Source organism: Ranitomeya variabilis, chromosome 2 (assembly GCF_051348905.1).
Source record: "Ranitomeya variabilis isolate aRanVar5 chromosome 2, aRanVar5.hap1, whole genome shotgun sequence".
In the NCBI taxonomy this organism is placed as follows: Eukaryota; Metazoa; Chordata; class Amphibia; order Anura; family Dendrobatidae; genus Ranitomeya; species Ranitomeya variabilis.
The window spans coordinates 1,082,478,939-1,082,505,021 of record NC_135233.1 but is presented as its reverse complement, the minus strand read 5'-3'; the positions used below and the strand labels follow the sequence as shown (position 1 = coordinate 1,082,505,021).

At 41.9% G+C, this 26,083-nt stretch overlaps 1 protein-coding gene across 1 annotated transcript in view; it reads left to right on the top strand.

Moving 5' to 3' along the window:
• The first annotated feature begins 9,122 nt into the window (after positions 1-9,122).
• Positions 9,123-26,083, top strand: part of LOC143810216 (serotriflin-like) — a 62,438-nt gene continuing 45,477 nt past the window's right edge. The window contains exons 1-3 of the mRNA XM_077293088.1: positions 9,123-9,149; positions 20,934-21,002; positions 23,362-23,478. Of these exons, the coding sequence (XP_077149203.1) occupies positions 20,940-21,002; positions 23,362-23,478 (180 nt within the window). The 5' untranslated portion in view covers positions 9,123-9,149; positions 20,934-20,939. The remainder of the gene's footprint in view (positions 9,150-20,933; positions 21,003-23,361; positions 23,479-26,083) is intronic.

The following is a 26,083-nucleotide window of genomic DNA, read 5'->3' as shown; positions in this document are numbered from 1 at the left end:
AGTTTCTTCTTTTTTATATATGTATTTATTTTATATATTTTTAACTTATTTGTCACATTTGATTGTCCAAGTCTTCAGAGAAAACTTCTTTTCTGGGACTTTAGAAATGTTTGCACAGTGCAAGAAATGTTATAAACATCTATTCCCTATAACAAATGTTGGAGCACCGTTCCTCGAAATATGGGTCCGACTCCCTGGGGTTTGTCCCGTGTTGGTTAAGCATATTTAAAAAATAATAAAACATTGTGTGCTCATGTTCTGCGCCCATGCCTCACCTGTCCTGATGATGATGAAGCTCCCCAGCTGGTACACTGCTCCGTGTCTCTACTCTTTGAATGGATGTTTCAGCGCTGACTAGACCTCTTGCTGAGTGGTGCACAACACACATCTTCAGATCTTCTGGTGCTTACTAGGCCTCATGCAGTGGTTGGGCTTTACAAACGCACTGCATTTGTCTAGTCAATGCTAGAAGATTCATAGACTACAGGGAGTAAGCGGAGGACCGGGTGGGGAACTTTGGCAGCAGGATAGGTGAGTATAATCTTTTATCCTTTCTAACACATCTGTTTATCATGGTTAGGTATGTGGAAAGACCTCAGTGCAAAATTAATGTATTTTGGGCTACTCTAGAGCCAAACTGAATCTAATCTCTAAGCTGTCAACCAATTCTCTCATTTATAGATATGAGGTCTAAAACTAGGCAATGCCAGGTCAGACTTCTTCCAAGTCTATTGAAAATGAACATCACTTACTCAGAACTTTTCCAAAAAGGGGAAAAATATAAAACAATAAGTATTCTGTATTCTCTTCAATAAAAAATTGCAGAATTAAAGACCTTTTTAACCGGGAGGACTACTTTACTTGCAAGGAACCAAGCAACAGAAAGTGTATGGTACCCTACAGGCATTGTACCATGGGAAAAAGTGCTCAAATTAGCTTTCTTCCATAAGAAGGATCTGACTCTCCAGTGCCATCCAAAGGGAACTATTCTGAAATCATTGTCCGAGCTATAAAAAAGTTTTCAAACATAAACAGCTTTAAATTCCAAACCACACACCCATCTATACACTGTTTTTTATTCATTTAAAATCAATTGTTAAATCAAATGTCATGGCAACTTGATGGATGAACGCTCTGTAGGAAGATCGATCTGCCTAGATAGCACCACCAGGGTCGTCTCCTTCATTATCTTGATACTATCAAGCCATCAGGTTCTGGTCTTCCTCTTCACCTTGTTCCTTCTATTCTTTCAACCGTTATGCCCTTCCCCAGTGATTGTTCTCTCTGTATGATGCGTAAAAAATAGGCACTTGTGACTTGGTGATCCTTGCTCGGAGTGTCTGGCTTGATTTGTTCTAAAATTGATTTGTTTGTTCTTCTTGCCATTCATGGTATTGATAACTTCCATCTCCAGCACCACATTTTGAAGGTGTCACTGTCCATCTCAAATGTGTCCCGGCTGTACCTGGCATCAATAAATATCTTGTTTTTTGTGATGAGTAGCAGTCCCAGGTTCGAACTTTCCTTTTTGATACTCTGTCATACGTCCTTCATTCCATCTACACTTGTTGCTCTGAGTGTTGTATCATCTGCAAGTTATCTAACACGTACCTCAAAATAATTCTCCAAAAGAAAAACATATATAATTCTTTACAATCAAGTCCTAGATTAGCTGGATAGAGGGGTATTTACTGAGACTGGAATTTCATACAATAATTTTAAAGAGAACATGACAGCTGATACAGTGCCGTGAAAAAGTATTCATACCCTGTTAACTTTTCCACATATTTTCTTGGTACACTCACAAACTTTAAATACATTTTTTAGGCATTTTATGTGATAAATAAACACTAAGTAGCAAGTATTTTTGAAGTTTAATGATACATGGTTTTCTAATAATCCCAAACATATAAATCTGAAAATTTGTGATGTGCATTTATATTCAGCCCCCTCAGAGTCAATGCTTTGTGGAATAACCTTTCCCTGCAATTACTGCTGCAAGTCTTTTGGGGTATGTCTCTAATAGCTTTATACATAGAGATGTTGACAATTTTGCTCTTTTTTCTTTGCAAACTAGCTCCAACTCAGTAAGATTGGATACAGACGTCTGTGAACAGGAATTTTCAACTCTTGCCACAGACCCTCAATGGAATTTAGGTCTTGGCTATGACTGGGCCATTCACACACATGAATATGCTTTGATTTCAACCATCCATTGTAGCTTTGGCAGTATGTTTAAGGTCGGTGTCCTGCTGGAAGATGAACCTATGCTTCAGTCTCAAGGCTTTTGCAGTCTCTAAGAGGTTTTCCTCCAGGATTGAACTATGTTTTGCTGAATCCATCATCTCATCAACTCTGACAAGCTTCCTTGTCACTGCTGAAAAATAGCCTCCCCGCAGCTTGAGGCTGCCATGATGTGTGACGGTGGGGATGGTATTTTCAAAGTGATGTTTCAAAGCATTTTGCCCAAAATGTTCTACTTTGGTCTCATCTGGCAGAGTACCCTCTACCACATGCCATATAGTGGACAAAGTGAGCATGTGTAAGAAGGTACTCTGATCAAATGAGACCAAAATGGAATTTTTATGTGCTCAATGCCAAATGCTTTGCAAATCACCCTGAAAAATACTATCCTCACCATCAAACATGGTGGGGGCAGCATCATGCTGTAGAGATTAATTTCTTCAGCAGGGACAGGGAAGCTGATCAGATGGTCAGAGTTGATGAGAAGGATGGAGATAAAATCAGTCAATCATACAGGGCTGAAATTATGTAGCAATTGTCTGTTATATATTAGCCATAGACTGGACTACAGGATCTGTCAGGTTCCTTTTAAATGAAATTTGCTAGAGTAGAATCATCCAAATTTATTGAGAAAGGCACTCTTTTGGGTCTCATTCACATGTCCATTTTTCATGTATGTGTTCTACATGTAATTTTCTTATTGTGCAAAAATGTAGCAAATTTTCACAGTTTGATACAGTAGAAATTTGCCTCTTGATATATTGGCTCCTTGGGGTTTATGTTATCAGTTATTTTAGCAGGAAAACCTAATACCAATAAAAGTATTAATTATAGTACAAAACACAGACAAGCTAAACATTGCCAAAATCCTCATCTGTCCAGTTCTCGTCAAGCCTTATGCCTACAAATACAGACACAAAGTTTTTGTACACATGAAGATTATACAATTTTATTTGTATTTCATGCGTGAATTATGGCTAATCCTATGTGTTAACACTTGCAAAAACTTTATTTTCTGCCCTTGTATTAAATCACTCATTGGTGTTAACGGGTTCGATGAGTTTAAGGTCACAATACCGCAATATGATATAAAAACCGTTTCCTAACAGAAGTCTCTTGTTTGACCTTTAACAACAGAAGGTGAACTACAACCACAGGTACGGTGAACTGGTTTTGAAGTTAATATATCATTTATAGAACTGAAGGAAACGCAAGTTATGATTAGCCTGAAAAAAGATCAACTAAAAAAACCTTTGCCATGGCTTTTTTTTTAAATAACCCTTTATGTTTTTTTCTATGAAAAATTTCTTGATTCTCAAAAAAAGTTATCAAAATTTAAATTGTTTTCTTTAGCTCTTTTCAGTAAGTTTATGCAAAGAAATGTCTAAATGTAAATATTTATTGGGCTTTAAAACAAAAACATTTCAATATTCTTAGGCAGGCAAATTTTACATTTTTTTTATTTATTTGAATTACTTTAATTGTTTCTCTTTTATTTGTTTCACTTTGTTGTGCTTTTTACAATTTATACTGAAGAACTTCCGGTCTTGACAGTTTAGAGCTGTATTCTCACTTCTTCAGTTTCTTGTCATCTGTTGTTAACTCTGTGATACAGTATAAACCATTTGGATAATGGGCATTGTTATGTTACTAAATGGTTCTTATGTTATGTTACTATAGACATTAAATATTTACTTTAGCAGAAAGAGGGGAAATAAGTGTTAGTGGTGAAAATATAGCAGTCGCCCCCAGAATTTGGTGCCTATGGAGACCCAAAAGTCCTTTTAACACATAAGAAGACATCTGCGATATAAAAGTGCCAATAGTGAGCTTACCCTTTGTGCATTTTACCTGTTTTTTTATTCTTTAAGTAAAAGAAAACAAAAATAGAATTGTTTAAGAATTTGTAAATAAGAAAATAAACTTAGGATTAAACTGTAGAAGAAATCTTGCAACCAAAATACATTTATATTTATGTATTTATTTACTCTTTAACTTAGTTTTTAGCACATTTATTACATTGATAAATGCTTGTTACAGATGGCATAATAAGCAGTTAAAGGGAACCTGACAGCTGATGCATGCTTCATGATCCATGTATCAGACTATGGCTGCATGATTTTGGCCATGTATGTTCAACTTTAAAAGTCCAAAAATACCTAAAAAAAGGTATAAATTTAATTAAATACATAATTAGTACAGAGACATTAATTCAAAAGTAATACAGTGTAGAAAAAATAGTACAAGAGGCACAAAAAGCAACAGGATCAGGTAGACACTGGCTGAAGTGTTCACACCACACCTCGAAGAAGCGAGCATGAAACGCGCGTCGGTGGCGGTGTGGCGCATGTCCTGTCTGAACATAGCATGGGTAAGCACCTGTAGGATATGGAGTAGCTTAGAATATATGGATTATATGCACACTAAGACGTTGACTTGTTGAAAAAATATACATATCCATCCCAACTACTCCCATTATTGATTAATAAGCACTTAGCACTTTATTATGCGTCTGCCCACTGTAGCCAGGACACTTCAGCCGCTATCTACCTGATCCTGTTGCTTTTTGTGTCTCTTGTACTATTTTTTGTAAATTGTGTAACTTTTGAATTAATGTCTCTGTACTAATAATGTATTTATTTAAATTTATACCTTTTTACATATTTTTTGACTCAGTTCTCCAATATATTTTGTTTATTCCCTTTAAATCTAATCAGCTACCCCATTTTCACAATACAAGCTGCATCAATTATTATCTTCCTAATTTAGACCTGATTAGGCTGATGAGCTTACTTTGAAAGTCTAGTCAAGATTGGCTGTGTGATTGTATCAGAAAGTGTTACAATAATAATAAGTATAGCAATATAATAATAATCTTTATTTCTATAGCGCCAACGTATTCCACAGCGCTTTACAGTTTAACAGCTTCATACACAACTGTCAATTCATAAGTAACAATGTTAACAATAGAATAATTAAAGCAAAATAAGACAACCCTGCTCGTGAGAGCTTACAATCTACAATAGTTACTAGTAGTGGTGAGCGAGTATACTCATTGCTCGGGTGGTCTCCCAGTATTTTGGCGTGCTCGGAGATTTAATTTGTGTCCCTGCAGCTGCATGATTTATAGCTGCTAGACAGTCTGAATACATGTGAGGATTCCCTAACAAACAGGCAACCCCCACATTTATTCAGGCTGTTTAGCAGCCGCGAATCATGCAGCTGTGTCGACAAAAACTGAATCTCCGAGCACGCCCAAAATACTCGGAGGACACCCGAGCATACTCGGGAAAACTTGCTTAGTGAGCTATGATGAATATGTATGCCGTAGGTAAGTAGGTAAAATGAACATTTTAAGAGTCTGTTTTTCTTTTCTATTTTGTACACAAATCTTGGCTGAGATGTAACCGGCAAATAGGAAAATTCCCTAACAATCTCCACTTATGTTTAAGATTGTAAAAAAAGAAAGAATATCAATATACCGTATATACATATAGTTATGCTATATATAGCATATTTATATACTATATTTAAAAATATTTATAATATATATATATATACTGTTGTGTTTGAAACTGTTAAACTGTAAAGCGCTGCGGAATATGTTGGCGCTATATAAATAAAGATTATTATTATTATTATTATTATATATATATATATATATATATATATATATATATATATATATTTATATATATATACACTCACCGGCCACTTTATTAGGTACACCATGCTAGTAACGGGTTGGACCCCTTTTGCCTTCAGAACTGCCTCAATTCTTCGTGGCATAGATTCAACAAGGTGCTGGAAGCATTCCTCAGAGATTTTGGTCCATATTGACATGATGGCATCACACAGTTGCCGCAGATTTGTCGGCTGCACATCCCAAAGATGCTCCATACAAGGCAGGATGGATCCATGCTTTCATGTTGTTTACACCAAATTCTGACCCTACCATCCGAATGTCGCAGCAGAAATCGAGACTCATCAGACCAAGCAACGTTTTTCCAATCTTCTACTGTCCAATTTCGATGAGCTTGTACAAATTGTAGCCTCAGTTTCCTGTTCTTAGCTGAAAGGAGTGGTACCCGGTGTGGTCTTCTGCTGCTGTAGCCCATCTGCCTCAAAGTTCGACGCACTGTGCGTTCAGAGATGCTCTTAGGCCTACTTTGGTTGTAACGGGTGGCGATTTGAGTCACTGTTGCCTTTCTATCAGCTCGAACCAGTCTGCCCATTCTCCTCTGACCTCTGGCATCAACAAGGCATTTCCGCCCACAGAACTGCCGCTCACTGGATTTTTTTCTTTTTCGGACCATTCTCTGTAAACCCTAGAGATGGTTGTGCGTGAAAATCCCAGTAGATCAGCAGTTTCTGAAATACTCAGACCAGCCCTTCTGGCACCAACAACCATGCCACGTTCAAAGGCACTCAAATCACCTTTCTTCCCCATACTGATGCTCGGTTTGAACTGCAGGAGATTGTCTTGACCATGTCTACATGCCTAAATGCACTGAGTTGCCGCCATGTGGTTGGCTGATTAGAAATTAAGTGTTAACAAGAAGTTGGACAGGTGTACCTAATAAAGTGGCCAGTGAGTGTATATATATATATATATATATATATATATATATATATATATATATAATGAGCTACCGGTAATATTATGGAAGATCGAACTTGCGTAGAATTTACTAAAGTTTGTGGTTTCATGTGAATATTAGAATATTAGGATATTTTGATTAAATTTGCAGTTCACAAAAAATGAAAACTTTTACTGCATCATTTCCCACACTGCTAAAGCTAACGAAAGTGAGCAAAAGTCAATTTGCTTTGCTGTGTAGGGCTCCCCATAATGTCTGCAACTATAACGTCTAGTAGACTATCATACCTTGTACAGTGGCAGTCAGTACCTGGGATATCACAGATCAGCGTCTCCCAGTGGAGCTCAGTTTGTATGGCAGTCATTTTTCCATCTTCGGGTAAGTCTCATTCTCCTGTAGAGTGTAAGCTCTTATGGTCAGTGGGGTCCTCTCTCTCTCCTGTAGAGTGTAAGCTCTTATGGTCAGTGGGGTCTTCTCTTTCCTGTAGAGTGTAAGCTCTTATGGTCAGCGGGGTCCTCTCTCCTGTAGATTGTAAGCTCTTATGGTCAGTGGGGTCCTCTCTCTCCTGTAGAGTGTATGCTCTTATGGTCAGTGGGGTCCTCTCTCTCCTGTAGAGTGTATGCTCTTATGGTCAGTGGGGTCCTCTCTCCTGTAGGGTGTAAGTACTTATGGTCAGTGGGGTCCTCTCTCTCCTGTAGAGTGTAAGCTGTTATGGCCAGTGGAATCCTCTCTCTCCTGTAGAGTGTAAGTACTTATGGTCAGTGGGGTCATTTCTCTCCTGTAGAGTGTAAGCTCTTAAGGTCAGCGGGGTCCTCTCTCTCCTGTAGATTGTAAGGTCTTATGGTCAGTGGGGTCCTCTCTCTCTCCTGTAGAGTGTAAGCTCTTATGGTAAGCAGGGTCCTCTCTCTCCTGTAGAGTGTAAGCTCTTATGGTCAGTGGGGTCCTCTCTCTCCTGTAGGGTGTAAGCTCTTATGGTCAGTGGGGTCCTCTCTCTCGCTGTAGAGTGTAAGTTCTTATGGTCAGTGGGGTCCTCTCTCTCCTGTAGAGTGTAAGCTTTTATGGTTAGCGGGGTCCTGTCCCCTGTAGAGTGTAAGCTCTTATGGTCAGCGGGGTCCTCTCTCTCCTTTAGGGTGTAAGCTCCTATGGTCAGCGGGGTCCTCTCTCTGTTGTAGAGTGTAAGCTCCTATGGTCAGCAGGGTCCTCTCTCTCTTGTAGAGTGTAAGCTCTTATGATCAGCGGGGTCCTCTCTCTCCTGTAGAGTGTAAGCTCTTATGGTCAGCGGGGTCCTCTCTCTCCTGTAGAGTCTAGGCTCTTATGGTCAGTGGGGTCCTCTCACTCCTATAGAGTGTAAGCTCTTATGGTCAGCAAGGTCCTCTCTCTCCTGTAGAGTGTAAGCCTTTTTGGTCAGTCAGGTCCTCTTTCTCTCTCATTCTTTGTTTTCCCCTCATGTGGACTTCCCAAGAAATTACAATCTTTCCAGTATTGAGATTTGCACAAAATTATTCAACGCAAATTAAATTTTGAGGGAATATTCAGTTAAGACTGTAGGTTCAAATTTCAGAACATTTGCTCATGTACAGTATGTTATATATATATATATATATATATATATATATATATATATATATGTGTATAGATAGATATGCAGATACTTTGCTTAAACTGAAAACATAACATATATTTAATATTGTACAATTAAAATAAAATAAAACAAACCTTAGAAAATGTCAGCCAAATTCATTGTTAAAGTCACCATCTGTAACAATTAGCATAATCTCTTTTTATAGAATTGAACATATAGAAACATATATGATATTGCATTTACTTTGTAAATAGAGTTGATCTAATCTCCTGAAATTCAGCTCTGGCAGACTCCCTCAGTTCCCGGGTGGGGTTGGCATTTGATTCACAACAGTAAATTATATGTGAATTGAATCTGACAATAAAGTGTACAAAATATCCTTGTATGTATTCACCTCTTCTCACCGATGCACACACATGTCCGGTTGCTGCTTGGTTCTCTAATCACCTCTTCAGCCACCCATGGGCTTTCTCTCTTCTGGTTCTGCCATTGACTCCATTGGTAATGGCCGAGAAAAGTGAGGGCTGAGAAAGTTTCTGGGGTGGCTGACCTTGCTCATGCACACAACACACATAAATTATATTAAACAGTAATGCCCCTTCCCATGAGACCTTGGGGGGGGCTAATTAATGGCAGTACATGAAGAGAAGTGTCAGGAAGGAGACGAAAGCTAAAGAGGAGCCGGTTCAGAGGACTTGACAGTGGGACAGAATCTAGGAGAGGTAATTATAAGAGTTATTATTTTTAACCCTTTCCGCTATCTATCTATTACCTATCTGTCATGATTCTCAATGGCGAGAGAACATAGCCCAGCATATATGAGAACTAGCTCTTGGAAGATGGAAACTATACTGACCATGAACTAAACCTGCCGCACAACTAGAAGTGGCCGGGTAGCATGCCTACGTTTTTTATCCCTAGATGCCCAGCGCCAGCCGGAGAACTAACTAATCCTGGCAGAGGAAAAACACAGTCCTGGCTCACCTCTAGAGAAATTTCCCCAAAGGCAGACAGAGGCCCCCACATATATTGGCGGTGATTTTAGATGAAATGACAAACGTAGTATGAAAATAGGTTTAGCAAAATCGAGGTCCGCTTACTAGATAGCAGGAAGACAGAAAGAGCACTTTCATGGTCAGATGAAAACCCTATCAAAAAACCATCCAGAAATTACTTTAAGACTCTAGCATTAACTCATAACACCAGAGTGGCAATTTCCGATCACAAGAGCTTTCCAGACACAGTAGCGAAACAGCAGCTGTGAACAGGAACAAAATGCAAAAACACACAAGGACAAAAGTCCAACTTAGCTGGGAGTTGTCTGGTAGCAGGAACATGCACAGAAAGGCTTCTGATTATATTGTTGACCGGCAAGAAACTGACAGAGGAGCAAGGTTATATAGCGACTCCCACATCCTGATAGGAGCAGGTGAACAGAGGGGATGATGCACACAAGTTCAATTCCACAAGTGGCCACCGGGGGAGCCCAGAATCCAATTTACAACAGTACCCCCCCCTCAAGGAGGGGGCACCGAACCCTCACCAGAACCACCAGGGCGATCAGGATGAGCCCTATGAAAGGCACGGACAAGATCGGAGGCATGAACATCAGAGGCAGTGACCCAAGAATTATCCTCCTGACCGTATCCCTTCCATTTGACCAGATACTGGAGTTTCCGTCTGGAAACACGAGAGTCTAAGATCTTTTCCACAACGTACTCCAACTCACCCTCAACCAACACCGGAGCAGGAGGCTCAACGGAAGGCACAACTGGTACCTCATACCTGCGCAACAATGACCGATGAAAAACATTATGAATCGAAAAGGATGCAGGGAGGTCCAAACGGAAGGACACAGGGTTAAGAATCTCCAATATCTTGTACGGGCCGATGAACCGAGGCTTAAACTTAGGAGAAGAAACCCTCATAGGGACAAAACGAGAAGACAACCACACCAAGTCCCCAACACAAAGCCGAGGACCAACACGACGACGGCGGTTGGCAAAAAGCTGAGTCTTCTCCTGGGACAACTTCAAATTGTCCACCACCTGCCCCCAAATCTGATGCAACCTCTCCACCACAGCATCCACTCCAGGACAATCCGAAGATTCCACTTGACCGGAGGAAAATCGAGGATGAAACCCCGAATTACAGAAAAACGGGGACACCAAGGTGGCAGAGCTGGCCCGATTATTGAGGGCGAACTCCGCCAAAGGCAAAAAAGCAACCCAATCATCCTGATCCGCAGACACAAAACACCTCAAATATGTCTCCAAGGTCTGATTAGTCCGCTCGGTCTGGCCATTAGTCTGAGGATGGAAAGCAGACGAAAAAGACAAATCTATGCCCATCCTAGCACAGAATGCCCGCCAAAATCTAGACACGAATTGGGTCCCTCTGTCAGAAACGATATTCTCCGGAATACCATGCAAACGAACAACATTTTGAAAAAACAGAGGAACCAACTCGGAAGAAGAAGGCAACTTAGGCAAGGGAACCAGATGGACCATCTTAGAGAAACGGTCACACACCACCCAGATGACAGACATCTTCTGAGAAACAGGCAGATCCGAAATAAAATCCATCGAAATGTGCGTCCAAGGCCACTTCGGGATAGGTAAGGGTAACAACAATCCACTAGCCCGAGAACAACAAGGCTTGGCCCGAGCACAAACGTCACAAGACTGCACAAAGCCTCGCACATCTCGTGACAGGGAAGGCCACCAGAAGGACCTTGCCACCAAATCCCTGGTACCAAAGATTCCAGGATGACCTGCCAACGCAGAAGAATGAACCTCAGAGATGACTCTACTGGTCCAATCATCAGGAACAAACAGTCTACCAGGTGGGCAACGATCAGGTCTATCCGCCTGAAACTCCTGCAAGGCCCGCCGCAGGTCTGGAGAAACGGCAGACAATATCACTCCATCTTTAAGGATACCTGTGGGCTCAGAATTACCAGGGGAGTCAGGCTCAAAACTCCTAGAAAGGGCATCCGCCTTAACATTCTTAGAACCCGGTAGGTACGACACCACAAAATTAAACCGAGAGAAAAACAACGACCAGCGCGCCTGTCTAGGATTCAGGCGCCTGGCAGACTCAAGGTAAATTAAATTTTTGTGGTCAGTCAATACCACCACCTGATGTCTGGCCCCCTCAAGCCAGTGACGCCACTCCTCAAAAGCCCACTTCATGGCCAAAAGCTCCCGATTCCCAATATCATAATTCCGCTCGGCGGGCGAAAATTTACGGGAAAAAAAAGCACAAGGTCTCATCACGGAGCAGTCGGAACTTCTCTGCGACAACACCGCCCCAGCTCCGATTTCAGAAGCGTCGACCTCAACCTGAAAAGGAAGAGCAACATCAGGCTGACGCAACACTGGGGCGGAAGAAAAGCGGCGCTTGAGCTCCCGAAAGGCCTCCACAGCATCAGGGGACCAATCAGCAACATCAGCACCCTTCTTAGTCAAATCAGTCAATGGTTTAACAACATCAGAAAAACCAGCAATAAACCGATGATAAAAGTTAGCAAAGCCCAAAAATTTCTGAAGACTCTTAAGAGAAGAGGGTTGCGTCCAATCACAAATAGCCTGAACCTTGACAGGATCCATCTCGATGGAAGAGGGGGAAAAAATGTATCCCAAGAAGGAAATCTTTTGAACCCCAAAAACACACTTAGAACCCTTCACACACAAGGAATTAGACCGCAAAACCTGAAAAACCCTCCTGACCTGCTGGACATGAGAGTCCCAGTCATCCGAAAAAATCAGAATATCATCCAGATACACAATCATAAATTTATCCAAATAATCGCGGAAAATGTCATGCATAAAGGACTGGAAGACTGAAGGGGCATTTGAAAGACCAAAAGGCATCACCAAATACTCAAAATGGCCCTCGGGCGTATTAAATGCGGTTTTCCACTCATCCCCCTGCTTGATTTGCACCAAATTATACGCCCCACGGAAATCAATCTTAGAGAACCACTTGGCCCCCTTTATATGAGCAAACAAATCAGTAAGCAGTGGTAACGGATATTGATATTGATATTTAACCGTGATTTTATTCAAAAGTCGATAATCAATACACGGCCTCAAAGAGCCGTCTTTCTTAGACACAAAGAAAAAACCGGCTCCTAAGGGAGATGACGAAGGACGAATATGTCCCTTTTCCAAGGACTCCTTTCTATATTCTCGCATAGCAGCGTGTTCAGGCACAGACAGATTAAATAAACGACCCTTAGGGTATTTACTACCCGGGATCAAGTCTATGGCACAATCGCACTCCCGGTGCGGAGGTAGTGAACCAACCTTGGGTTCTTCAAAAACGTCACGAAAGTCAGACAAGAATTCAGGAATCTCAGAGGGAATAGATGATGAAATGGAAACCAAAGGTACGTCCCCATGAGTTCCTTTACATCCCCAGCTTAACACAGACATAGCTCTCCAGTCGAGGACTGGGTTATGAGATTGCAGCCATGGCAATCCCAGCACCAAAACATCATGTAGATTATACAGCACCAGAAAGCGAATAACCTCCTGGTGATCCGGATTAACACGCATAGTCACTTGTGTCCAGTATTGTGGTTTATTACTAGCCAATGGGGTGGAGTCAATCCCTTTCAGAGGTATCGGAGCCTCCAATGGCTCCAAATCATACCCACAGCGTTTGGCAAAGGACCAATCCATAAGACTCAAAGCAGCGCCAGAGTCGACATAGGCGTCCGCGGTAATAGATGACAAAGAACAAATCAGGGTCACAGATAGAATAAACTTAGACTGTAAAGTGCTAATTGAAACAGACTTGTCAGGCTTCTTAGTACGCTTAAAGCATGCTGATATAACATGAGTTGAATCACCACAATAGAAGCACAACCCATTTTTTCGTCTAAAATTCTGCCGCTCGCTTCTGGACAGAATTCTATCACATTGCATATTTTCTGGCGTTTTCTCAGTAGACACCGCCAAATGGTGCACAGGTTTGCGCTCCCGCAGACGCCTATCGATCTGAATAGCCATCGTCATGGACTCATTCAGACCCGCAGGCACAGGGAACCCCACCATAACATCCTTAATGGCATCAGAGAGACCTTCTCTGAAAATCGCCGCCAGGGCGCACTCATTCCACTGAGTAAGCACAGACCATTTGCGGAATTTTTGGCAGTATATTTCAGCTTCCTCTTGCCCCTGAGACAAGGACATCAAGGCCTTTTCCGCCTGAAGCTCTAAATGAGGTTCCTCATAAAGCAACCCCAAGGCCAGAAAAAACGCATCCACATTGAGCAACGCAGGATCCCCTGGTGCCAATGCAAAAGCCCAGTCTTGAGGGTCGCCCCGGAGCAAAGGAAATTACAATCCTGACCTGCTGTGCAGGGTCTCCGGCAGAGCGAGACTTCAGGGACAAAAACAATTTGCAATTATTTTTAAAATTTTGAAAGTGAGATCTATTCCCCGAGAAGAATTCAGGCAAAGGAATTCTAGGCTCAGACATAGGTGCATGAACAACAAAATCTTGCAAATTTTGTACCTTTGTGGCGAGATTATTCAAACCTGCAGCCACACTCTGAAGATCCATTTCAAACAGGTGAACACAGAGCCATTCAAGGATTAGAAGGAGAGAAAGAGAGGAAGGCTGCAGTATAGGCAGACTAGCAAGTGATTCAATTAAGAGCACACTCAGAACTAGAGGGAAAAAAAAAAAAAAAAAATTGTAGCAGACTTCTTTTTTTCTCTCCTTTCTCAGCAGTAATTTAACCCTTTTTTGGCCGGTCAAACTGTCATGATTCTCAATGGCGAGAGAACATAGCCCAGCATATATGAGAACTAGCTCTTGGAAGATGGAAACTATACTGACCATGAACTAAACCTGCCGCACAACTAGAAGTGGCCGGGTAGCATGCCTACGTTTTTTATCCCTAGATGCCCAGCGCCAGCCGGAGAACTAACTAATCCTGGCAGAGGAAAAACACAGTCCTGGCTCACCTCTAGAGAAATTTCCCCAAAGGCAGACAGAGGCCCCCACATATATTGGCGGTGATTTTAGATGAAATGACAAACGTAGTATGAAAATAGGTTTAGCAAAATCGAGGTCCGCTTACTAGATAGCAGGAAGACAGAAAGAGCACTTTCATGGTCAGATGAAAACCCTATCAAAAAACCATCCAGAAATTACTTTAAGACTCTAGCATTAACTCATAACACCAGAGTGGCAATTTCCGATCACAAGAGCTTTCCAGACACAGTAACGAAACAGCAGCTGTGAACAGGAACAAAATGCAAAAACACACAAGGACAAAAGTCCAACTTAGCTGGGAGTTGTCTGGTAGCAGGAACATGCACAGAAAGGCTTCTGATTACATTGTTGACCGGCAAGAAACTGACAGAGGAGCAAGGTTATATAGCGACTCCCACATCCTGATAGGAGCAGGTGAACAGAGGGGATGATGCACACAAGTTCAATTCCACAAGTGGCCACCGGGGGAGCCCAGAATCCAATTTACAACACCTATCTATCTATCTATCTATCTATCTATCTATCTATCTATCTATCTATCATCTATCTATCTTTCTATTATCTATCTATCTACTTAATCTTCCCATGTCCAGTCTTTACCTGTGTAGCCGAGCTTGGCATGTTATTTGGGTCTAAATGTCATGGGTGTCAGCACGTAATTAGAGCATGTCGTTGACTATTAGAGAAGAACAACGCTTGGCTTAAACTTTTTTGGGAGGTTAATCGGGGGGATTACATGTGTATCCTATTTCTAATCTAAAAAAACAGATGTCGAAGAAGTGAAGAGTTATATTTTACTTTTGTGGAGCAGTAATATGCAGGAAAATATACCACATTTCCACAACAGAAAAGAAAGTGACAGTCAGGGAAAACTAATTGTTAACATGGAATCCAATAATAATTAAGCAGTAAAATTATTACTATTGTTTACTGATTATTTCATATTTTTATATTATTTATTCATTCATTCATTCATTAGCTTCTTTTTATTTGTTTATATTTTACTACATTTGTAGCTTTCTTTGAATTACAGATAAAGTTTTAGAGTATCTTTAAATATTTTTAATTTTAGTATCATTTTGTCAAAATGTGTCAAACAAAAATTCAGTGGGGCTAGAATTATGTTTTGGGGTAATAGGAGACCTTAATTTTTTTTTTTTTTCACTAAATTTGTGCTTTTTATTTACTTATTTTCACTTGTCTTTTTTTACACATGTTCCTCTAAAGTGTACAAAAACTATTTGCGTCACAAAAACCTTTAACCCCTTTCCGACATTGACATACAGTTACAGTAATATGTTGTGTCCCTGACTTTGATGCAGGCTCGCAAGCCAATTGCATCTTTCCCGGCACGTGCTGGCTTAATTATTCAGCCATTATCTGCCTATAACAGCTTTGTGTTACGGGTTACTGCATCAGTGTGGAGCCAGAAGACTGCAGCGTCTGATTGCTCCTACTCCGGCACTGAGAAGAAGCACTTCTTCATTTTAGATGTGTTTATTTCTTCCGGCAGAATAGGGGTTAATTGGCCATGTTGGAAATCCCTGTTCTCGCAGCTGAGCTCAGTTAGCCACTCCTTTCCCATTTATAATATGGGCTTTGCTACACATCTTTGTCAGAGCTAGCACTTGCTGCATGGCTAGCGGACGGAGAGGAGTTCATATGAGGAGAGTTGGAGGAGTTATCTGTGACTGTTGATAGGTTTGTATGCGTATTAGTTCCTTATCCTTCTCTGTTTTTTGTTTATTCCTTTACCTCCACACCCTGATGCATTCCTCTATTATATGTGAGTGAATATTTTGTATACCTGAAGTTTTCTGTTAAACCTTGTTTGTGTTGCCTTGTTTGTCGGGTTAGTGTACTACAGTGAACCAACGCTTCCCCTATCATTTGGGCTTCCTTCCCTTCTTTCCCTCATGTTTCACTTAGTCTTCCCACACTGTGCGTGACAAATACTGGCCTTCTAGATGCCTGATGGATGATTTCTATCTTCCCTAAATATGCACGGCCAGTGATAATGTCATGCACAGTGTGGGAAGACTAAGGAAGCCCAAATGCTAGAGAAAGGGGGAGTGGAGACCCCTAGGCAGATCTAATAGCACCTTGCTTCCCCTACTGTCCCCTATATTGGTTCCACACCAATTGCCGAGCAGGAACCTAAGCCCTGTATAACCTTAGCCCTAGGCCCTGAATAGGGAAGGGGGATATAAGCACTGGTCAGTCCCCACTGTACACTAAAGAGAAGAAGGGAGACAAACAAGGGGGAAGCAACTTCACTTGAGCAATTTCAGAGAGGTAACACAAAACATCCACCAACACCACCAGAGAGGAAGTAAGCCAACTGCTAGAATTCCAAACCTTTACAAGGGAAAATGTGAATATTGTAAATGACACCAATAAAACTTAACATTTACTGAATTTAATAATAAAATGATACAACATACACGACCTAAAAACATATATTTATACATATTAGTCCAAAAGAAATTAAATGTGAACACATTCAAGATAACACGAAACACACGGAGGCTAGTCAATGAAGTTAGACAAACCACCAGAATGTATAGTTCAAAAATTGGAAAACCTTTATTGATACAACATAAATAAAAAACCCAGTATTGGCACAACACCAATCAACATATAAAAATGCCTCCGATCATAATGAACAGGGCTAGAGCAAACCCCCACTATATGCCTAATATATTAACACACATGCATTGATTTTTATAATGGCACTGGGAAAAATATTTGTTAAAGGAGATGGACATGACACCATAAAGTATGTTATTATTGAAAGTGTACCACATGTATCAACCCGTAGACACATAAGGCTGAAGCATATAAAGTGTTACACCAGTAACTAACTAAAATGCCAAAATGAAAACAAGGCCACAAAAGAAATTAAGTTGGTGACCACTTGTGTGGCTAATCAAAACAATCTCCTACAATATTTACCAGAGTGGAGGCTGCACGAGACCTGCTGAAATCCCCAACGCGCGTTTCAAAATGAATTCTTCTTCCGGGGGTATGTGACGAGGAGGGAAAGGGAAGTCTATTTAAATACCTAACAGCCAATCAAAGTCCGTGTGCAATCACTATAGAAACGCCCATTGTGACATCACAAGCCCACATGGGGCCGTTACCAGGATACGTAGCAATGCTATCAAAATAGCATGAGGTGCGCAATAACGGAAGTGCCATGGCAAGAAAAACATTGCCATGATGAAATCGTGAATACATATGATTGGATACATTATTGAAGGTGGGCACCGCTGAAATATAACCAAAACAACACCAAACTGATGGGATAAGAGAGCACACACTGACGGCGCTATAGTCAACGCCCACTGTGACGTCATAAGATCATGTGACCGTAGCTAGGATACCTAACAACGCTACTCAAGCTGTCTATCGAGTAGTGCCCTATTATAAAACCTATTTATGGTGCAAATATATGCTTGCGGAGAGCAAGCTATGTGACCTACTAACAAATAGAAATGTGTGTTCAGGAGATGTGTGGCGCATGCGCTGTCGGATCCACATGCCTGGGGATCCACTCCCCGGCGGCAATGACAAACCAGCGCACTGCCCCTGGTAACCGGGAGAGTGCGTCTAGCCGGTCCGGTGCCGTTAGGAGGAGGATCCGGCCGTGAGTCAAAGGCGCATGCGCACCGCCTGAAAATGTATGTGAGAACCTATAGCAAAACCAAAGGACTAAACGTCCCTAAAGATAAAGTGCTAAGTGCTCATTATTAGTGCAAATTTTACAGGTGAATTCTGTGACAAGTACCCGAATGGTAAAAAAGACTGCATAAAACCATATAAAAAACCATATCATAAATACAACAAAATAGTACAGGCACATATTTAAAAATTAATAAATATTTCTTATAAAAGCACAAATATACAATGCATGGCCAGATATAAGATAGTAAAGTGTCCATCAAGTGATCCTGACTACGGCTCCTTTCCAGAGATGGCTTGCGCTTGTCACTTTAGAGAAACATTATTCAAGGGCGATTAGCACTGGCTGAAATATGTAAACGGCTGATTTTCACTACTGAAATATAGAATGAAGCACAGTTAATATAAGATAAACGTACAATAAAATACCATTAAAACCCTAACCCATAAAATAACGGATAAGTACTGTACTACAAAGCCAATATACCTTGAGTAGACAAGAAGTATAATAATCGAACAGCTCAAAAGGATACAGGAAGAAATTACAAAAAGGCCCCAAAGCCATGGCTTTCATTAAGTCCCTGCGGAGCCATAGTGCCCAACCTATAGATCCAGCGACTCTCAGTTTGTGCGAGGAGTTGACTTAAATTACCACCACGTATCCCCATGGAAACCGAATCAATACCCCTCACCACAAGTCCGGTAGGGTTGCAGTTGTGGAATGATTTGAAATGTCGGGCCAGAGTTTTTAGTTTGACATCTTTTTCATCATTCTCAACAACAGTTTTTGCTTTTGCAATATCTCTGCAGTGTTCCCTAATCCGGACTCTGAGTTCGCGGGTGGTGAGGCCAATATAGATTTTCCCACAGGGACAAGTTGCGTGGTAGATAACACCCTTAGTAGCACAGTTGATGTATTTCCTAATATCATATTGTTTGGATCCGTCAAAGTTCTTGAAGGTTTTGGCCTTAGTTGTATTGGCACAGGCCTTGCATAGGCCACACGGGAAAAACCCATTGTTGACCCCCGCCCCACACGCGCCATTACTGTGTCTATTGGGGTTGTAAAAACTATGCACTAGAGTATCAGATAAGTTTCTTGAAAAAAAAAAGAAAAAAATATTACCCTCCAAACCTCTTGTAACGCCCAGGAGATCAAGAAACTTATCTGATACTCTAGTGCATAGTCTCTGGACAGAGACTGGACGGACATTGCTCCCCGCTGCGTTAGAGGTTTTATCGCCCCTCAGAATACAGCCAGATAAGTCATTAATTTGTTCAGCTAAGATATGGGTATGTCTCCTGATGAACCTACAAAGGGGAAACGCGTCGAGCAAAGCATACTCAAGGCTATAAGCTAAGCATAATTAAATGCTCTTACATACTTGGTCATATCTAAAGTCACGGGGTTAACGGCAATTTTTGCACTTTATATGCACTAATTTTTGCACTTTATTCTGCCTGCACTGTGTTATCTCACTTTATCTTGCCTGCCTTTATATGTGAATCTAATACCTACTGAGGGTTTAATAGGGACAGACGACGAGAGCGGGGGCGCCATTTGCGCAGGACTGTAGGGTGCCAACCCCCGCAGGCAGGTAGGATGGATTCTTTAGGTGCAGTTTAGGCTTAGAATGTGCAATACAATATACGAGTCAGTACTCGTTGCACGGCCTTTGCACTGAATCATAAGTGCAATAGTATTTCCTTAATAAGTGCAATATTTTCCTAAGTGACTTTCTATTCATGTTTTTTTGTCTTGTCTGTCTGTATGGTCTGCTGATTGTTTTTCCTCACGGAAGGGCCTAATAGGGTCAGTTGGGGTCAGTCAACGGTGAGCGGGGGCGCCAATGCGCAGGTCTTATAGGGTGCCAACCTCCGCTGCAAGGTAGGAAACAGATAGTTGGTCCCACAGGGAACGTGCGCACATTGTATCCTTGTTAGCAGACATATATGTTTTTAGGTCGTGTATGTTGTATCATTTTATTATTAAATTCAGTAAATGTTAAGTTTTATTGGTGTCATTTACAGTATTTGTTATAGTGTCATATACGGTGAGCAGATTTGATTAGGACACGTTTATTGATGTTCTGTGAGATATTCTGGAAAATGTGAATATCACTGATGACTCCCTGAAGCAGACTGAGAGTCTATAAACACCAAGGTCCAAGTGTGTCAATTAGAGCTGGAGGGAGGTTGCCATTGAGTCTAAAAGTAAGAGGAGTAAGAAGGTGTCCACAATGCCAAAGGCAAAGACCTTCTGCAGCCAGATGCAGAGCAACTGTCTGTTGTATCTGACACACCCGTGACACAGCAGCATGTCAAAGTTTTATCCTATTAATTAGGTGTAATCATCATATCACGGAGCACTGTATACTTACAATTTCTCATTTTGCTTTTCTACTCTGGTAATTAATTTATTTTTTCATTAGGTCTATGTCATCACATGATTAAAACAGACTAGCTGAATCCTTCTAAGGTCTATGTAGAAACAGGAGGTCAATTTTCTCTGTGTGAGTCGTGAGCCACTGCAAAAGTCCCTGGCAGGTGGAGGAGGGAGGATCTGGGTCAATAGTTGAAGAGTGGAATGATTTATGCAAGGAAAAAGAGACTTCCTGCTTCTCCATAAAGCAGAGAAAAGGGAAGAATGATCTGGATAGAAAGGCAAAATGAGCAATTGTACGTACACAGTGCTGTATAATATGATAATTGCAATATATTAAGAGGATAAACACTTTATTTAATAGCTTCTTTGTACTGAACTTTTTTTGTTATTAGTTTAATTTATGATTTTCTCATTTTTTTTTCAGTTGAAGATGAATTTGGTGACTTCTCTGTCACTTTGTCTGACGGTATTAGTTCAGCAAACTATATGTCAGGTAATTCTTCATGGTGAATGCCTTTTTATCAAAATGTCATCCGGCAACTCAAACAATCCAAAAAGTTGTAATTTTCATTTTTTAACTATGTATTGAATAATGTGTTATTAGAGTTTCAAGTGTTCCCATCATGACTAGTGTTGAGCGATACCATCCGATACTTGAAAGTATCGGTATCGGAAAGTATCGGCCGATACCGGCAAAGTATCTAATCCGATACCGATACCCGATACCAATACAAGTCAATGGGACTCAAGTATCGGACGGTATCCCTGATGGTTCCCAGGGTCTGAAGGAGAGGAAACTCTCCTTCAGGCCCTGGGATCCATATTAATGTGTAAAAGAAAGAATTAAAATAAAAAATATTGCTATACTTACCTCTCCAACGCAGCCTGGACCTCACCGAGGGAACCGGCAGCGTTCTTTGCTTAAAATGCGCGCGTTTACTTCCTTCCGTGACGCCACGCGACCAATCACAGCAAGCCGTGACGTAATTTTCAGGTCCTCAATGCCCAAAATTAAAATTACGATCCGGCTTGTGATTGGTCGCGTCGCGGTCACATGGGCGACGCGACCAATCACAAGCCGTGACGTCACGGGAGGCAGGAAACGCGCGCATTTTAAAATTACATCACGGCTTGTGATTGGTTGCGTGCCGCCCATGTGACCGCGACGCGACCAATCACAGCCAGCCATGACGTAATTTCAGGTCCTGTATGCCTAATTCTGCATTCGGCGTTTCCTGCCTCCCGTGACGTCACGGCTTGTGATTGGTCGCGTCGCCCATGTGACCGCGACGCGACCAATCACAAGCCGGATCGTAATTTTAAAATCCTGAATGCCTAGAATTAGGCATTGAGGACCTGAAAATTACGTCACGGCTTGCTGTGATTGGTCGCGTCGCGGCCACATGGGCGGCACGCGACCAATCACAAGCCGTGACGTCACGGAAGGAAGTAAACGCGCGCATTTTAAGCAAAGAACGCTGCCAGTTCCCTCGGTGAGGTCCAGGCTGCGTCGGAGAGGTGAGTATAGCAATTTTTTTTAATTTTAATTCTTTATTTTACACATTAATGTTGTTTCGATACCGATACCCGATACCACAAAAGTATCGGATCTCGGTATCGGAATTCCGATACCCGCAAGTATCGGCCGATACCCGATACTTGCGGTATCGGAATGCTCAACACTAATCATGACACACAATGGAGCAGGTTGTTAGAAGCAATGCATGATCTCTGGGGCCTGGGAAATAAAGGACCATTGGTGCGCTCTGATGCCCTTCAATGCAGCACTCAATATTGCACCACTCTTGTCTACGTGGTTCTATCTAGTGCGGTAGCTTTGTCCCGTTAACATGCCTTACATCTATTTGACAGAAGTCTGTCTCCTAGTATGTTTTATGGCATTAGCATTTGTAGAATTTAGGATTATTTTGTAGGAAATAAGAAGTTTAATGAAACAAACATTAACATAGATGATAGGCCGTCTGATCAGCTGATTGCTGAGGGGCAAATGTTTAAAAGCCCTGCTGATCAAGTCTGAGAAGAAAATCTTGAGTTGGGGACCTCCAATTATAATATCTATAGAACTAAAATTGAGCGAAGGTCACAAAATTTGGTTCTGGTAGATTCCCTCCATTCAGGGGGGGGAGTTTGGGAAAAGATTCAACTTGTAATTACTAAGTTTGGTGCTAATTGAATCTGCCAGGAAAATGTTAAAAAAGCAGATAAACTCACCTCTCCTCAGTCATCCCAACACCTCTTTTGCCACTGCCCGATTCTCTGGACAGTTCCTCATCTCTGTTGAGTTTACCAGCCCTCATACTGTCACATGGCTTCATTCCGGAAAACCTTGACTGGTAGAGAGAAGTGATCAGAGGTTTGGGCAGGAAGTGGGGGTATTGGGACAGATGTGTAGAGGGCTATAGAAAGGTGAGTAATAGTTTATTGTTTTTCTTACCTTTACCTTAGTCTTCAGAATTCAGCAAATGACAGCCAGTTAGCCACCCTTTTTCTAGATTTATGAAAATCAAATCTCTAAAAATTTGAATTCATTAGAATTTGAATTGTTTTCTAGATTCGTAGGAATATATTCAATTAGAATCAACTTGCTCATCTTTATATAGGGTATACTTATGGGAAGAAGTTATTGACTTAGACATTTTAAAGCCATAAAGCAATACTGTAGCTGTCATTGACCTCCAGTGGTCACACTGTTGAGACAAAACCAGAAAGGAACCATAGTTTGCCAAAATAAAACTTGATGTGTAGATGAAGTTGATTTTGAATACTGCTCTCAATTCTCTCTTGCCTCTTGTCTCCAATTTATTAGCAATCCTAATTGATTTCTTCTGCAGGATGATGCCTATAAAAAATATTCATGTGAACAAGAAAGCATCAAACAATACATTGTGGACAGACACAACGAGCTAAGATCACAAGTGAAGCCTGCCCCAAGCAACATGCTGAAAATGGTAAAACTTTACGTCATTCCGATCATTTTCTAATTGGTTTATCTGTCATGATCTCCATGGCCAGAGAACTAGCATAAGCCTCAATAGGAACAAGCTCTTGGAAGATGTAACTATACTGACCATGAACTAAACCTACCGCATCATCTAGAAGTAGCCAGGTAGCATGTCCTACTTTTTATCCCTATATGCCCAGCGCCGGCCGGAGAACTAAATAATGCTAGCAGAGGGAAATATGAGACCTGACTCACCTCTAGAGAAATGCCCAAAAAGGAGACAGAGGCCCCCCACATATATTGGCGGTGATATGAGATGAAACAACAAACGCAGCAGGAAAATAGTTTTAGCAAATTTGAGGTCCGCTTTCTAGATAGCAGAAGACAGAAAGCATACTTTCATGGTCAGTAGAAAACCCTAACAAAACACATCCAGAAATTACTTTAGGACTCTGGCATTAACTCATAATACCAGAGTGGCAATTCCTGATCAACAAGAGCTTTCCAGACACAGTAACGAAACTGCAGCTGTGAACTGGAACCAAAATACAAAAACAAAACATGGACGAATGTCCAACTTATCTAGTAGATGTCTGGGAGCAGGAACAAGCACAGAGAGGCTTCTGATAACATTGTTGACCGGCAAGCATCTAACAGAGAAGCCAGGTTATATAGCGACACCCAGATCTAATCAGAACAGGTGAACAGGGAAGATGATGTCACAAGTTCAATTCCACCAGTAGCCACCGGGGGAGCCCAGAATCCAAATTCACAACAGTACCCCCCCCTCAAGGAGGGGGCACCGAACCCTCACCAGAACCACCAGGGCGATCAGGATGGGCCCTATGAAAGGCACGAACCAGATCAGAGGCATGAACATCAGATGCAGTGACCCAAGAATTATCCTCCTGGCCGTATCCCTTCCACTTGACCAGATACTGGAGTCTCCGTCTGGAAACACGGGAGTCTAGGATTTTTTCCACAACGTACTCCAACTCACCCTCAACCAACACCGGAGCAGGAGGCTCAACGGAAGGCACAACCGGTGCCTCATACCTGCGCAATAACGACCGATGAAAAACGTTATGAATAGAAAAGGATGCAGGGAGGTCCAAACGGAAGGAAACAGGGTTAAGAATCTCCAATATTTTATACGGACCGATGAACCGAGGCTTAAACTTAGGAGATGAGACCCTCATAGGGACAAAACGAGAAGACAACCACACCAAATCTCCAACACAAAGCCGAGGACCAACACGACGGTGACGGTTGGCAAAAAGCTGAGTCTTCTCCTGGGACAACTTTAAATTGTCCATCACCTGCCCCCAGATATGATGCAATCTCTCCACCACCGCATCCACTCCAGGACAATCCGAGGATTCCATCTGACCGGAGGAAAATCGAGGGTGGAACCCCGAATTACAGAAAAACGGGGACACCAAAGTGGCAGAGCTGGCCCGATTATTGAGGGCGAACTCCGCCAATGGCAAAAAAGCAACCCAATCATCCTGGTCAGCAGACACAAAACACCTCAGATATGTCTCCAGGGTCTGATTAGTCCGCTCGGTCTGGCCATTAGTCTGAGGGTGAAAAGCAGACGAAAAAGACAAATCTATGCCCATCCTAGCACAGAATGCCCGCCAAAATCTAGACACAAATTGGGTTCCTCTGTCAGAAACGATATTCTCAGGAATACCATGCAAACGAACAACATTTTGAAAAAACAGGGGCACCAACTCGGAAGAAGAAGGCAATTTGGGCAGGGGAACCAAATGGACCATCTTAGAAAAACGGTCACACACCACCCAGATGACAGACATCTTCTGAGAAACAGGCAGATCTGAAATAAAATCCATCGAGATGTGTGTCCAAGGCCTCTTAGGAATAGGCAAGGGCAACAATAATCCACTAGCCCGAGAACAACAAGGCTTGGCCCGAGCACAAACGTCACAAGACTGCACAAAGCCTCGCACATCTCGTGACAGGGAAGGCCACCAGAAGGATCTTGCCACCAAATCCCTGGTACCAAAAATTCCAGGATGACCTGCCAATGCAGAAGAATGTACCTCAGAGATGACTCTACTAGTCCAATCATCAGGAACAAACAACCTATCAGGCGGACAACGATCCGGTCTATCCGCCTGAAACTCCTGCAAGGCCCGCCGCAGGTCTGGAGAAACGGCTGACAAGATAACTCCCTCCTTAAGAATACCTGTGGGGTCAGAGTTGCCGGGTGAATCAGGCTCAAAACTCCTAGAAAGGGCATCCGCCTTAACATTCTTAGAACCCGGTAGGTACGATACCACAAAATTAAACCGAGAGAAAAATAATGACCAGCGCGCCTGTCTAGGATTCAGGCGCCTGGCGGTCTCAAGATAGATCAAATTTTTGTGGTCAGTCAATACCACCACCTGATGTCTGGCCCCCTCGAGCCAATGGCGCCACTCCTCAAACGCCCACTTCATGGCCAAAAGCTCCCGATTCCCAACATCATAATTCCGCTCAGCGGGCGAAAATTTACGGGAAAAGAAGGCACAAGGCCTCATCACGGCGCAGTCAGAACTTTTCTGCGACAACACTGCCCCAGCCCCGATCTCAGAAGCGTCGACCTC